The sequence below is a fragment of the Acipenser ruthenus genome, chromosome 12 (assembly GCF_902713425.1).
Source record: "Acipenser ruthenus chromosome 12, fAciRut3.2 maternal haplotype, whole genome shotgun sequence".
NCBI lineage: Eukaryota > Metazoa > Chordata > Actinopteri > Acipenseriformes > Acipenseridae > Acipenser > Acipenser ruthenus.
This window is the reverse complement of record NC_081200.1, coordinates 11,082,124-11,099,031: the sequence shown is the minus strand read 5'-3', so window position 1 is coordinate 11,099,031 and position 16,908 is coordinate 11,082,124. Positions and strand designations below refer to the sequence as shown.

At 36.0% G+C, this 16,908-nt stretch overlaps 1 protein-coding gene across 4 annotated transcripts in view; it reads right to left on the bottom strand.

Moving 5' to 3' along the window:
• The window catches only part of LOC117416974 (uncharacterized), a 138,175-nt gene that overhangs the window by 100,071 nt on the left and 21,196 nt on the right, over nt 1-16,908 (bottom strand). For all 4 annotated transcript variants that reach the window (XR_004546665.3, XR_004546667.3, XM_034028500.3 and 1 more), the window contains exon 6: nt 2,707-2,839. Coding sequence is in view for 2 of the 4 variants with exons in the window: in XM_034028500.3 (XP_033884391.3) it covers nt 2,707-2,839 (133 nt within the window). In the remaining 2 variants the exon portion in view is untranslated. The remainder of the gene's footprint in view (nt 1-2,706; nt 2,840-16,908) is intronic.

Sequence of the window (16,908 nt, the reverse complement as noted above, 5' to 3'; positions counted from 1 at the left end):
CTGAAAGCCTTATTTTCATTTGCATGAATGAGCAAGTAAACAGTTTGAAAACATCTATCTATATTCTATGTTGCCATGGGAACAGAATGCTATATCAAAACATCCTTGTAATTGTCATGTACATACATAGGTAGGTGCAAATATATTCTTGTAATATGCTGTACATGATCAAGTAGCATAATGACATAGGGTCGGCAGCTAGAAGCTAAAAACAAAACGGGTCGGCATTATCACAGTGCAACGGAGAAGAAATAATAAGACCAATAAGAATTTAAGGAGACGTTTTTAAAAAAAGAGCAAGAAAATAAAAATAAAAGGAAAAAAACACTTGCTGATATAGCAAAACCTCACAAAGTCGTATTTGCGTTCTGCAAGAGAAACAACAGATATCTGAAAACGACGTACAAAAACATTCAAATTTCATCTGGCCAATAAAAAAAGAAAAATGGGGAAGACTGTGAACAATGTGTATTTTAAATGTATTATTTATTTTACCTTTTACTGTGCTGGCTGTGTAGTGAGAATGATAATGGCGGCAGCTACTTTTGTATGCTTTCAGATGTAGAATATATAAAATAACATATGGGTAGGGCTCTTCATTTTTAATCATGGGATGTCCCTTTTATTGGTCCGACTCCATTCAGTTAAACTCTTGGAAAAGTGTTGACTGTGAAACAAGTTCACTTTAGTTTTTCTCCCATAACTGTATTGAGACTGATTCGCAAACAGCGAGTGAAGTTAAACTGATTAAATTAAATCGTAATTAAGAGGACACTATTTGAAAAACAGGTTGTAACATTAAGATTTTAAATCCGGGAAAAGCAATTTAACTGAACTCACTTTTTGTGTTTGGTTTGAATTAAAAACAAGGAGCTGTCTTTTTTTATTTTTTATTTTTTTTTACATTATCAATGAAACAACGAACACTAATTTCATTACAGGAGAAAAAAACAAGTGATATTGTATCACAATCAATGCTTTTTCCAAGAGTTTAATTAAGAAATAGAGTCAGCTCAGTATAACTTTAAAAAGGGTCACCACGTGGCCAAAAAAATAAATAAATAGCTCTACATATGGGTCAGAAAACATTATCATCACACAATACTACATGTCTCGAGTTGGTTTTGGGCAGTTATGCATGAAAGAATATACAAGGTGATTAGAAAGTAAGTTTACCACATCACTTTCTAATCACCATTATATACTGTATATATATGAGGGATGAGGCAAAAAAAAGTTACAAGAAATTATTTCAGCATTTTTTTTTGGAAATCTCCAAAAATGCTAATTCAAAAGTATTCATACCATAACAAGGACAATTAAATTAATAGCTAGTTGAGGCACCTTTAGCAATAATAACCTTTTTTTAAACAATTAGGATATTTGTCAATGAGCTTTTGGCATGATTATTTAGTGATTTTTGACCATTCTTCAACACAAAATTGTTCCAGTTCATTCAAATTCCGAGGACTTCTCTTGCGCAAAGCCTTCTTCAACTCATACCAAAGATTCTCAAATCTCAAAATCAGATTTAGATTGGGACTTTGACTAGGCCATTCCAGAACCTTGTTTTTTTCTTCTTTAACCATTGTGAAGTACATTTTGATGTGTGCTTTGGATCGTTGTCGTGTTGGAACGTCCAGTTGCGCTTTAACCAAGCTATGGAATCCATTTTACCATGTATTGGAAAAACAGCCCCATAGAAGGATATTACCACCTCCATGCTTGACAGTAGGTATGGTGTTCTTTTCTTTGTACGCCTCACCAGACTTTCTCCAAATGCAACGACTATCAGCGTGACCAAATAGCTCGATTTTTGTTTCATCACTCCACAAAACCTTTGACCAGAACTCGCATCCATCATTCAAATGCAGTTTTGCAAACTTTAAGCGATTGCCCTGTGACGTTTTTCTAAGAATGGCTTTTACCTTAGCCTGCGACCACTGAGACCTTCACCATGCAATACTCAACCTATGGTTGAAATGGAAACCCCAGTCCCACTTGCAGCCAATTCACTTTGAATATCTTTGGCAGTCGATCTCGGATTGTTATTAACCTTCCTCACAATTCTTCTACTTGTTCTTGGTGAAAGAACCTTCTTCCAGCCTGAAGGAGCGTTCTGACAGTACCATGCATCTTGTACTTCTTGATAATAGAAACAATAGTTGATCATCCTATGCCTAACCCTTTTATACTCTCTAAGAATGTTCACCTACAATCCAGCATTTTCTAGACTTTTCTAGAATTAGCTTCTGCTTTACCATATAGAAATTTCTAGCACCATGTAGACAATACTGTGATAGCATCAAAGGGTATGAATACTTTTGAATTAGCATTTTTGGAATTCGCAAAAATTGTTGTAATAAATAATTGCAGACACATATTTCGTGTAACTTTCCTTATCCACAAAAGCAAAACTTTTGCTACAAAATATTTTCCCTAAAATTCTTTGTTTGAGAATTTTTTAGAAATTATAAAATTTCCATTGGGGTATGTAAACATTTGACTACAACTGTATATATCGCACATGATTTTAAAATCTATTTTCCGTCAGTTTCACTGGTCCCCATTGATATAGAAAGGCTTTCACCTAAACCTACAAAACTTTCCAGTTTTTCATCAAGATAGACATCACAAAAAATAAATAAATAAATACATAAATAAATAATAATAATAATAATAATAATAATAATAATTTTAACTTACAACTGAAAAACCAGAAGGAGGTTGAAAGCATAACTCATATACTTGCTGAGAAACAGAACTCCCAGAATATGCAAGTTTGGAACACATTCCTCTTCAGGATTCTCTCCTTTGTTCTTTGACAGCAACCCTCTGTCTGAAAGAATAAACACATTTTAAATTATTAAGAGAAATACACAATAGAAATGTAGCAGAACTTCATTTGTTTTTAAACCTAACATGGTCTTTTTCATTTGGGAGATTATTGAGACATCTATTTAACATACAATTCCGGTATCTGCAGCCATTACCTTACTGTGATACACTTGTTATAATGCATTTGCAAGCATGACCTTTCATCTGTTTAACAGATTTACGTTAAAATAGGAAGAGGCTTGGTGGTTCAGTGGTTAAAGAAAGGGGCTTGTTACTAGGAGGATGCCGGTTCAATCCCAGCCACTGACTCTCTGTGTGTGACCCTGAGCAAGTCATTTCAGCTCCTTGTGTTCCGTCCTCCGGATGAGACACAAAACAGAGGTCTTATTGCAAATGACTCTGCAGCAGCAGTTGTTGATGCATTGTTCACGCCCTAGTCTCTAAGTCACTTTGGATAAAAGCATATACTAAATGACCAATTAATTAATAATAAGAGTGAAGTTGATTCTTCATATGCAACTGTTTTTTGGAACATTTTATTCTAAAATAGGAGCAATGGTTCTAGTCCTACTTTAAGTAAGGCAAAAACTGAAAAGTCTATATATGATGAAAAATGATTTCCATACAAAGAAGTTCGTACCTAACAGTAACAGCACAAAAGTGTAAACTCAGTTCCTTTCCGAAGCAAGTCGCTTAACATAAAATAAAGACTTTATAGTACCAACAAAAAACACAGCATGCAGTATATTGCCAAAAGAACCAAACAAAAAAAATAGGTTGTCACAACAGTAAGTTCTCGTACTACTAACATCATTCCAAATCAGTAGTGCCAGTTGTCTAGAAATAATCCTAATACAGCTTCAGCTGTGCTTATATTTTTAAGTAAAAGCAAATGCGCGAATGGCAGGGGAATATACTACTGCACGTACAAAGCAATTTTATTACATTTCCCAGAAGCATCCATCTGCTAAGCAAGAGACAACCAAATAATTAAGATGGAAAGATGCACCTGTCACCAAAACATATTCTTCATACCAGGTCCATGAGAAGAAATACGCTTGTAAAAGAGACACAGACATTATGATACCAAGTACAGGTTTTATAAGGATAACTTGCAGCTGTAGTTGTACTAATACAATGCTGTTGTAGGCACAATTCTTAGTACTTTTAGTCAAATTGCTAAATACTTGTTATAGTATCTCTTCAAAGTGCTGCATATTGGTTTTCTTATTGTTTTTGTAGAGCTTAGACAATTTTACCCAGCCTTCATTCCAGAGACTACTAATGAAATAAATCATTGTATCTTTCTGCACAATTTCCTTAACTGATTAAGCTATATTGTAATATTGCTTTTATTACTTTCTGGAGAAATAAAAATTTTAAAAAAATACAGTAAATGGAACTGTCTCATTTTCTTAAAGGACAACATCTTAGTACAGTCTACCTCATTTTTACACTCTGAGAAGTGTCTACCAACATTTGTTGAATTGAAAGATGTTCTCCGATTCCATAATTCCTTCAGGTTTTGAACACACAATACTAACATTTAAATATCTACAAATAATAAGGAAAAAAATGCATGATGTAACCCACAGGTATTGTAGGCAACTCAATCTTCGAGTGAGGCTTGATTAGAGATTTACTAAGTACATGTACAGTCAAATGATTACGTGCTTTAGGACCTGGTCAGGAGTTTGTTCAATTAGAGACATGGTTGGGACAGAACTGGGATGAAAATGCTGACTACTTATTCCTGATACATCACCTTTAAAAACACCCACTTTTTAAATAAGATTTTTCTGGAATACTTTCAATAGGGCAAATTACTAGCTGTCAAGACCACTGGGCACATTTTTTGGTTTTTATTTATTTTTTAAATCTAGGTCAGCACTGAGCTTCTGAGATAGTTTGCCACATAACACCAAGGACGTGATCCATCTGTTATCATCAATCTGTTACAAGATATTCCCAACATTGTTGCCAAGTAGGTAAATCCCAGTACTGCAGTATATTGTTTCAAGTGTGATCACAGCAATTACTGAATTAACTGCTTTATATGTTACACAGTATATTCATTACAGTATATTCACACTTCCTACTGCACATTTATTTCGGTTACATGAATCGATCCATAACCCCCCCCCCCCCAAACTAAACCCTGTAATTACATGCCAAATCATACATAAGTGCATCAATTTTTAGTCGCTAAAAAAGAAAACCATTGCAAACTGTAATGGTGTTACTTTTATTGATGTAGGTACAACAAAACACCAAACAAATTATTTATCACACAATGGGGTCTAAACTAAACCCCTGCCATTTAAAGCCCTTGTCACCATTAGTTACTTTTACGAACAACAACAACAACAACAACAACAACAACAACAACAACTTTTTGGACCATCTGCAAACTTTTGGATGTCCACAAAGTTATCAGAATGGCAGTAGTTTAACACTAGACATGCTGTTTGTTTTGCACATTTGGCTGTTTTTTGCAACGCACTCCCCAGCAATCGGAGTCTCTACACCAGGGGTCTCCAACCCAGGTCCTGGAGAGCCCATCCTGCAGGTTTTATAGGTCTTTATGTCATCAATGGAAAAGATCTGGAACACATGTTACTCTTGACTAATAAAGCTAATAATTGGTTCAATTAAGTAAATGAGAGCTAATTTTGGGTTGGAGACCCCTGCTGTACACCCATCTCCAGTACATAAGCACACAGGGTGGATTGTCTGGGGGAGCGATTACTGAGCTGTGTAGAGCTAAGTGGGCTGAAAGAGGTGAAATCAAGAAATCTGAATAATGTGAAATTACGAAAGCAATAAACAAAAGGTTGTAGCTTAGTCTTAGTGTACCTTTCACATCTAGCCATGTCTAGTATTATTATTATTATTATTATTATTATTATTATTTATTTCTTAGCAGATGCCCTTATCCAGGGCGACTTACAATTGTTAGTTATACATTATACATTATTTCACATTATACAGATATCACATTGTTTTACATACAATTACCCATTTATACAGTTGGGTTTTTACTGGAGCAATCTAGGTAAAGTACCTTGCTCAAGGGTACAACAGCAGTGTCCCCCACTGGGGACTGAACCGACAACCCTCCGGTCAAGAGTCCAGAGCCCTAACCACTACTCCACACTGCTGCCCCTAAAGTATCGGTTTTCATCATTGTAAGAGAAGTTAAAACCTTTAAAAAAAAAAAAAAAAAAAAAATACTAAACATGATTAAAAATTCCAATAGCACAATTCTTAATATTCAATGATTAAAATAGGATTGCTATATATTTAACTTTTCTATTCTTCAGAAAAGTACACTATGCATTAATTTTCTGTGCTTGATTTAGATTCTTTTTAAAATAACTTTTTGTTGACAATGCTTTTCTTTCTTTTTCAAGGTAGTGCATTAAAAAGGTCGCCCTCACCCAATGGTCAATTTCTGATGTATCTACTTGTCACTTGTATTTCACTTCATGTACTTTAGTTGAAACTCACTACCTACAATGGTCAGCTGCAATCTGACCTACAGCAAAGGAACCAGTATTCATTCTGAGAAATTAAAGAAAAATAGCCCTTGAGTCTGCGCAGGATGACTCCCAGGATGACAACCAGGTTAACAACTTAGGAAAGGAAACGGATATGAGAACGGAGATTACTTTGGAAAGGACTAGCTCAAGATAGGCAGTTAGCAAAGACATGGAGCGCCAGGTTTGTGTCTGTGGCTGGAGCAAAGTGACAACAGTTAGGGGTTTGAAGATTCATCAAGGGAGAATGAAATACTTGAGGGAGAGGGGACAAGGGCCTCGCATTGATCATTAATTTTTTACAAAGTCAGTCAAGTCAGTTGAATGAAATCTAGCGACAGTAAGCAAACCACAGTTCGCAGGATATCAGCAGCCCTGTCACAGATGAGAGGAGGACTTGCATAAACACAACTTGTGATTAATCTAATGATCCTTGTGAACCCGGTCAAAAATGAACCAGCGTAAGAGAAAAGAGAACCTCAACAGGCACAAGCCTGGAGTTAAATGGCCAAGAGCTTCTGAGACAACAGCACGGGACACAGTAAACACGGACCTCTGTTTTGCGCTGCAAAGGTTAGGTGGAACAGTCGAAAAGAAGCTGGATAAATTTGGAGCATCAGATGGAAAGAAACGCATATGGATCACATTAGTTTACAGTAAAAGAAGCTATGACTTAGTTGGTGCATATCTTGGCGAGAGCTGAGTCCAATATCAGCATGACGTTTTAACACCTACTCTCATGTAATGGATCTCACAATAAGGTCTCCTAAAGCTTTACTGTGCAGTAGCTCACAAACCAAAATTAAAGTAAATAAATATTTCTACTTTGAATTGTGGCTGTACTGTGCCAATGCTAGATAGTCTTGTTCCTGAGGTCTGATATTTTTTCACTCAACAAGTAAGTAGCTAACCATTCAAATCAGGTTTGACTAGTGACAGGCTTCTTGCCAGTGCCCAATATAAGGCTGACATTGTCAATCTTCAGCACTTACACCCAGTGTTCATGTACATCCTTGGTTTCCCTGATTGGTTCATTATTCATTTTGGTTCTCTCCAAGTTAGATGAGGGTTAGAAAGGTAAATTACCGGAGTACTCAAAATGAAATCATCATTCAAGTACTTTCATCCCATAATATATACAACCAAGAAACACTTAAAAGGATGTGGTTCCAAATGTCACGCTTTCATCAAAAATATACTTTCAGTATTTACAAAGCCTCAGTTCAGATATGCAACAGATGTTGCATGATTCAGGTTTAGCAATAAGAAATCAAGCTAATTTCTTCTTTGTCTTGTTTTTAGCAATCAACTGCTACTTATTGACAGTATGCATATGGTTATAACAGTCTTTTTCCTGAACAAGTACAGTGTTCTTACATTATTTCTGGTAAATACTGTTGTCACTGACAATATAAAAGGATCTTTCAAATCACAGAATGGCATGAGGAGATAAATCCATTTAAAAAATATATTTGTGAAAGTCAGAGTTGAGTTGAATTACCTTTCATTGCAACCAATTTAGCATAATACCGTTTTTGTTTCTAGAAAAAAAATATTCTGGTTCTTATTTTAAATAAACTTATGAAATTGAAATGGCTTTAATTACCTCTATAAAAAATATATGCAAAAAGTGTAATTCATGTTGGCAAAGGCTGGCAATTTAAACCTGCAAATTAAAAACAGAGTGAATTAGAAACTGTTCATTGCTTATCTGCAATTCCACAAGAGGATAGAAACTTCATAACAGCTCTTGTACCTCATCCAGGATATGCAATAATTCGCTGGATTATAATGAACAGTGAATCAAGAAAAAAAAGTAAATGTTGATGAATGATTCAATTTGTGATTAATTGTAAAATGCATTTTCTTTCTCCAAGAAATACATACTGGTACTTTTATGCATTTATTTTAGAAATTGTATTACAAAACAACAAGACCAAAAAAAAATATGGGCATAGCAATTTTAAAAACCAAACAGTGATACCGTGTGTTGTTCAAATATATACTGCATAGTGCACAGCTGACAGGAGGCAGCAACAATAATAGAAAATGTATCTGAGATTTACGTTACCCAGATTAGTCAGTACGAGGTCCCTAATCTCTGGTAAAGGATGACCTTGAATGTTATCTTTCAAACACTATGTTTAATCTCTGTTCCAAATCAATCCGTCATAAATTATGTAAATACAGAATTTATGCAATGTACCGTGAAATAAAAATCTCAGTTCCAGAACACGCCCTTTGAATGTTGATTTCAAATGTAGACTAAGCTCTGCTTCTTCACAGTCCTATACGTCCAATCTATCTATTTAATACAAAAAATTTAGTACAGCAAATAAAACTTGAACTACAGGTTCTAGAAATCAAACCACTGGATGCACACCGATTACATATAACAGCACCACAGGCACTGTGCTCTGTAGAATTTTAACATATGACAATGTTTGTTAATGTTTTTTTTTTTGTTTTTTTTTTCTCTGTGCATCCGTGAGTAGAAAATGATTGTGATTCGTAAAAACTTAGTTGCAGCTTCAGCAAAGATATTTTTATTAACATAGTAATAGTGCTGGGGACTTCCCTCCCCAAGCACAGGTTGAAGACTGTCCAAAGATACAATACCATTTTTGATTAATATAGGCTTCCCTTATGACATTACCCCTTTTTAACCTATCAGAAAATACAATTACATACTGACGTACATTTTTATCAATCAATCATATATCATTGATCACGTGGTCCACCTTCCTTTTATTAGCTTAAGTGAATGTAACACCAAAGCCTCTTTGATGTTTTACTCACAAAACCATAATGTCATAAAGTTAAGGGAAGAAAAGAGATAGTAAGTCTTTGAAAATATTATCCCCAAAATGTTATCTCTGAGAATTGCCATTTGGTGCACTTCAAAGCTTTCTCCTTGCCATCTGTCTTCCAGCTCCAGTAATTAATATTAAATCCAAATTGTATTCTAACAGCGGCAGCATGGAAAGTGGCAGCGTGGGAGAAGTGCTTCGTGGAAAAGTGCAGAGCAGTTTAGAAGCAGTTTGAAAGCAGGTCGACAGCTGCAGAAACTAAACTTAAACTTACAAAAATTAAAATAACCTTCAAGCCACACCTGCATGATGTGGGAAATCCGAGAAAACTCAGCAGTGCTAAATCAAGTGTGTAAAGTGCTGCAAGATTCAGGACTTGCTTCAACGGAGTAAGTATGCTAGAAATGGAGCTGCACGAAATGACAGAACAACAGGAGTTTGAGGAGCTGGCACACCTGAAATTCTTGGAAATTTGCACCCCTAACCAACAGAAAGCCACCAGCGAGATAGAAAAGGGTCGAAACAGCTGGGTTCAGATAGGCAGAGACAGAGAAAAAAAGAAACTTAGTCAAACACAACCACCAGAAAATCGAAACGTCAAACAAATTTGACCGACTTCAAAATTTAGATGATCAAAACCGGCATCAAGAGAATGAAACAAACAACATCCAGGGCCCCATAAATGGTGCTGACCAGGCAGCAAAAAAAGGGAGGTCATAGTTGTCTGGGACTCCATATTGAGAAAGACAGCAAGTTCATTGCGCAGTCTGGACCCCCTTACAACAACAGTGTGCTGCCTTCCAAGAGCCTTTGTCACGCACATCACAAAGAACGTGGACAGGCTCCTAGAACGAACAGGAGACGACCAGGTAGTAGTCGTCCACATCAATACAAACAACAATGGAAGAGAGACCAAGATCCCTGCAAAACAAATTCAGAGAGCTAGGAAGGAAATTAAAAGACAAGACCAAAACTGTGGTATTTTCTGGGATACTGCCGGCACATTGCAAAGGACCATACAGACAGCTGGAAATAAATAGTCTAAATGCATGGATGAAACCGTGGTGCACACAGGAAGGCTTCACCTTCCTTGAACATTGGACCACATTCTACAACAAGGAATATCTATATAGGCGGGGCGGACTGCACTTAAATAAAAAGGAACCAATCTACTCGGAGAAAGGATCCTCGAGGAGGTTCAGAAGCATTTAAAACTAGAAAGGAAGGGGGGAGAAATCAACAAAAAAACAGAAGGGAGACAACATCAAAGCAAGGGCAACAACTCAGGTAAGATAGTCATGAAAAGTATTTATCTAAATGCTAGAAGTCTAGGAAACAAAATGTTAGAACTTGAAGCTACTGCACTAACAAGTAACTACAATGTGATAGATGTTACAGAAACTTGGTTACCCGAGTGATGGAGACGAATATAATATTAGTGGGTATACACTGTATAGGAAAGACGGGCAGGACAGAAGAGGCAGAGGGTGTAGCGCTACACATCAAAAATAGTCTTAAAGCCCAGGTGTTAAATCTGGGAAAAAAAAAAACAATGCAGAATCAATATGTGTCAGAATAACGGACAAAAATTCAAAGGGCATAATAATAAAGGCATGCTATAGACCGGCAAATTCAGATAGAGCTAAATAATCTGTTATACAATGACATTAGAAATGTGTGTAGCAAAGGAGAAGCCATACTAAATGGGGGATTTCAACTTCCCCCATATACAATGGGAAAACCTGGTGGGGAGCACGACAGCCAAAATCAATTGCAATTTGTCAAGCCACCAACTAGAGGGGCAGAGGTCAGAGAACCATTGGCAAACTCAGATCACAACATGGTCACATCTGAAGTGCTTTTTAAAACCCCAAAAGTAAACCACTAAAGCTAAGGTTTACAATTTTAAAAAGCCAAACTATAAAGGAATGAAACAAAGACTAACGGAAGTAGATTGGAATAAAATAGAGAAAACAACCAGAGAAAGGATGGCTATTTTTCAGAAATGTAATACTAGAGGCGTAAAACAAATACATCCCAAAAGACGACAATCAAAATCTAAAACAAAATGGCCAAAATGGTTTAACTGATCAATTAAAAAAAATATTCAGAGAAAAAGGCACTGTACACAGGGTTTAAAAGGGACCAAGAACAAAATACACAGAAAAAGTAATTGAAACTGCAAGCGCAAGTCAAAAAGGAAGTTAGAAAGGCCAAAAGAGATATAGAAATGAACATTGCCAAGGGGGCTAAAACCAATTCCAATTTTTTTTTCCTCAATATTATAACAGCAAAAGAACATTCAAGGAGGAAGTAAAATGTCTAAGGCAATACAAATGGCAATATCATAGATGAAGAGAAAAAAATAGCAAATATGTTAAATAACTTTTCACAAGTTTTTACAAAGGAGGATACAGACAACATGTCGACCTGTTCCTATCCAGTTTTAAATAACTTTAGCATAACAGAGGCAGAAGCGTTAAGGTTTGATTACACTGTAAGTAGTAAACTGTGAGCAAAAAAATAGCATCTATTGTTTTGAATGGGTGCAATTACACTGAGCACGGAACGGAAAAGCGGCACAGCAGAAAACCGTGCTGGATAGAAACCAGACAAATCTCCATCTAGACCAATCCACTGAAGTGCTGTTGTGTGACGTTATCTGCACTATGTACAGTGAGACAGTGATGGCGAACGACTGATTTTTCAAAAAACTGCCCTCAACTATGATGCGTCCAGTCCAGATTATAAGGATACGCTAAAGAAGCAAGACACCTGGGACACCACAGCAGCCAAACTGGACATGTCAGGTAAAAATATTAGCATTTGAAGAGCAACAGAAAACACACTGTATAGCGTACTGTATGCCACAGACCTCCAAGCAAAACACTTTAAAGTTGAAAAAAAAAAAAGGTCTCAATAATGACGGGCTTCTTGCAGTATTTCATGGAGGTTTTTTTTATTTATTTATTTATTTATTTTTTTACAGGTTTTTAAATTTATATTGTCATAAAAAAATTTGCCATGCCAGGTAAACAATTCAGTCATGTGATGCACACTATCTTTATATGGTGCGGAATACATTGTTTAGTTCAGACGCAAGTTAAAAAAAGGATTTTATAATATAATGTAATGTATATATAATATATAACGTTTATTAATATAAATATAACGGTCACTCTGGAGAATGCTACACAGAAGAAACGCTGCATTTTTTAAATAGACAAACACAAATATAGCTTACACAAATATATTTAATCTTTACTTCTTGACATCCTTCATCATCTATTCATTTTTTCTCAACATGTGATAATTAATGTACATATACCGCAAGGTTTCCCGCTTCCAGTGTAACACGAAAAACCGCATGGTTTACTTCTTAATGCTTTCTGCTACCACTCCCAGTGTAATCAGACCTTTAAATGGACTAGGAGCTCTTAAAATAAACAAATCCCTCCCAATAGTACTCAAATAGATGAAAGAAGTTATTTACAAACCGCTAACTAAGATCATGCAACAGTCTCTTGAGACAGGAGTTGTACCGACAGACTGGAGAACTGCAAACATAATAACCACTCCCTAATCCATGTGCATGCATTTCCTTGAATCCCTACTGTGTTCAGTTTGAGAATTAATCTTTTATGCGGGACTTTGTCAAAAGCTTTCTGGAAATCTAAATAAACCATGTCGTATGCTTTGCAATTATCCATTGTCGATGTGGACAGGAGGCTTTGAATAAACTTTGTGAACAAGTTACAGTACTGAACAAGCAGGATGATCAACATTGTAGTTTATGAGTTATTTGAGTATTAAAACCTTTTTGTTGTTTTTACTTTCGCCAATACGTTTTACGACCCAACGGTAATTTAAGTGCTGAAACCTATAAATACACAAATCTGTACTCAAATCCTAATTAAATAATAATAATAAAAAAAAAAATTACATGTACTTTTATTATATTACATCATAATATGGATTCACTTGTCGCATCACACTACTAAAATAATATCTACATTTTAAGTAAAGCTACAGAGTTACAATGCCTGCTACCTGGCATCCATTCATAATCATAAACAATATGCTGTTTAGATGCAATTGGTATATTTGCTTTTTTCAAATCATCACATCCTGACACCATTTTAACTTATGTTTATATATCAATAGAATCATCTCTGAGCAACATCAGGCACACCCGTCAATCATCATGTCCCTCTGCCCCAAGCAGATTCAAGAAATACCATATCATCTGAATACATGATTTAAATTATCAGTCTTGTTAACTAAAATCAATGTGGTTTAATTAATGCCCTCTCTTTTAAACAAGACTTTTACTTCTATTTCTTTCAACCACTTGTTCCTAAACCCAATAGAAATAATGTAATTATTCTTTACTTCAATGTTTGATTCGCAAGATCAAACTCCATGGGTAAAATCAATAAAAAGGTCACAGAAAGTAAATAATCAAGTTGTAAAGATCAAATTAAATCAGCTCCAATTCTTAAAAACAAACACTGCCTACAATCTACATCCTATTACCACATGAGAAGCAGAGCACCCACACACATAGACCACTCTTAATGTAACACTCATGTTTTGTATAGGTAAAAAAAAAAGGTTTAAAATGAACAGTTTAATCACAAATATTATACCCAAATGCAATCTGAAAGCTGTACAGGTGACAAGAGGCTGTGATAACATTTTGAAGAAGACCTGTGTTATTTCAAGGCAATTATCATATTCACCATATAGTGTACAGAAAGACAGATGGACACAAAGTGAATAAATATAAAGAGTCTGAATGAGGACCCTAAAAAAGGTCTGATAGTCACATATTGACAAAACTTAAACCATACGTTTTGTGAATAGGTCCTGTTGTTTTTTTACACAAGTACATTCTGTGTATACATATTTTCCCCGTTTCTGTGGAATTATTACCAGCAGCTGCCTTTCAGTCCACAAAACTCCAGATTCAAGTTTCAAAAGGGTTATTAAAACCTTTTTTTTTTTTTTTTTTTTTAATTATTTTGTTGTTTTTTAGACCAGCTGTGAGAATCAACATTACCATATTAGCAAAAATGAACATCCACATCTAAACCCAACAGAACACAAGCTTCTTTATGATTGGTTGAGAAACAGTAATTAAGTACTGGGAATGGACCACTTATTAGCGCAGCTGTTCCAAATAAACATTGATATAGGGTATAAAGTAAAATCATATAGATGGATGATTAACTATTCCAACTTACACACACCATAATTCATGTAATGTAATAAATCCATATAAAAATTAATATTATCATCGAGGGCCAGAGAAAACAGCTGGCTATCATGAATGTATACAGATCCATACATGGATAGCTGAGCAAATGCAATGCTCTTGGTTGCTATAGTCATCTCTTTTTAATAACAGCTCTGCTACGGATTGACATAGTTGATTTGATCCAGTCAAAGTAACAGGTGTAAAAAGGAGCCATCAGTCACTACCCATCAGATTTGATTTTCATGATGGCCCGTTTCAGTACTTCTTTACCCTTGTGACCAGCCATTAGGCATGGTAGATAAGCCAGCTGTCAGCATGCAGTGTATGGGTACTGAAGAAAATATATATATATGCATATTTATTTATTCATATATAGTGCCTATAGAAAGTCTACACCCCCTTGAACTTTTTTCACATTTTGTTGTGTCAGTGCCTCAGAGTTTCATGCATTTAAATGAGGATTTTTTTTCCCACTTATCTACACACCATACTCCACACTGTTAAGGGGAAAATGTTTTTATTGAGAAAAAAATATATATTAAAAACACAACACTGAAAAGTTCATAATTGGATAAGTCTCCACTCCCCTGAGTTAATACTTGGTGGAAGCACCTTTGGCAGCAATTACAGCTGCAAGCCTGTTGTGATAGGTCTCTACCAACTTTGCACACCTAGATTTGGCAATATTTGACCATTCTTTACAAAACTGTTAAAGCTCTGTCAAGTTCCTTGGGGAGCATTGATGGACAGGAATCTTCAAGTCATGAAGATTGGATTTAGGTCGGGGCTCTGACTGGGCCACTCAAGGACATTTACCTTTGTTCCTTAGCCACTCCAGTGTAGCTTTGGCTGTGTGCTTTGGGTCGCTGTCATGCTGAAAGGTGAACTTCCGTCCCAGTTTCAGCTTTCTTGCAGAGGGCAGCAGGTTTTCCTCAAGCACTTCTCTGTACTTTGCTCCATTCATTGTCCCTTCTATCCTGACAAGTGCTCCAGTCCCTGCCGATGAGAAACATCCCCATAACATGATGCTGCCACCACCATGCTTCACAGTAGTGTTTTTTGGGTGATGTGCTGTGTTGGGTTTGCGCAAAACATAACGCTTTGCATTTAGGCCAAAAAGTTCCATTTTAGTTTTGTCAGACCACAAAACTTTTTGCCACATGGCTGCAGAATCTCCTGAGTGTTTTTTTGCATACTTCAAACGGGATTCAAGGTGGGCTTTCTTGAGTAATGGCTTCCTTCTTGCCACCCTACAATACAGGCCAGATTTGGAGTGCTTGGGATATTGTTGTCACATGCACACTTTGACCAGTCTTGGCCATAAAAGCCTGTAGTTCTTGCAAAGTTGCCATTGGCCTCTTGGTAGCCTCTCTGATCAGTGTCCTTCTTGCTCGGTCATCCAGTTTGGAGGGACGGCCTGATCTAGGCAGGGTCTTGGTGGTGCCATACACCTTGCACTTCTTAATAATCGTCTTGACCGTGCTTTGATATTTTTTTATACCCATCCCGATCTGTGCCTTTCAACAACTTTGTCCCGGAGTTCTTTTGAAAGCACCCTGGTGCTCATTGTTGAGTCTTTGCTTTGAAATGCACTACCCAGCAGAGGGAACCTACAGGAACTGCTGAATTTATCCTGAAATCATGTGAATCACTACAATTTAACACAGATGGAGGCCACTTAACTTGGTGTGTGATTTTGCAGGCGATTGGTTACACCTGAGCTAATTTAGGATTGCTATTACAAGGGGGGTGGACACTTATCCAACCAAGCTATTTCAGTTTTTATTTTTAATTAATTTTCTACAAATTTCTAGAATATTTTTTTCACTTGGAAGTTGTGAAGTAGGATGTGTAAATAAATGAAAAAAAAATATAAGGCAACAAATTCATTTTAATTGGTAAAGTAAAAACGGAGACATGTTATTATCAAAATGTTCTCTCCTGTACCTACTGCAAGAACATCTTTTAAAATGTGAATTACTTATAAAAAGAACCAGGCGCTGTTCTGCTGTACAGTTACACCACATACATGTTAGCCATTCTGTTTTTATACCTTGTATTACGTGATGGAAAATGAATGAACCCAGCTAGAATTAATAAGTAATTTTCACTTACCTGTTAAATATATAATAAGTACATTATAAATGTCAAATTTGTTTTGGATTAATGAGGTGATATATATGTTGCCATCATCATCAGTAACAGAAAATCTTCATCTACAGTATTAGGTAGCATTACGTACAATAAAAGTAGTAGGACCACAGTGTACAGTACAGTCTCCCTCCCATGTGTTGTAGTCAAGTATGTATGCTCCAAATAGTATGAATTCTACCTGATATAACCTTTTGACAGAACACTGGCACTATACACATAATAAATGTCTCTGAAGCAGAAGACAATACCAGACACTGAGACAGCAGCAGAAACATAGCATTTCAATGAATTGAGCCTACATGCCAAT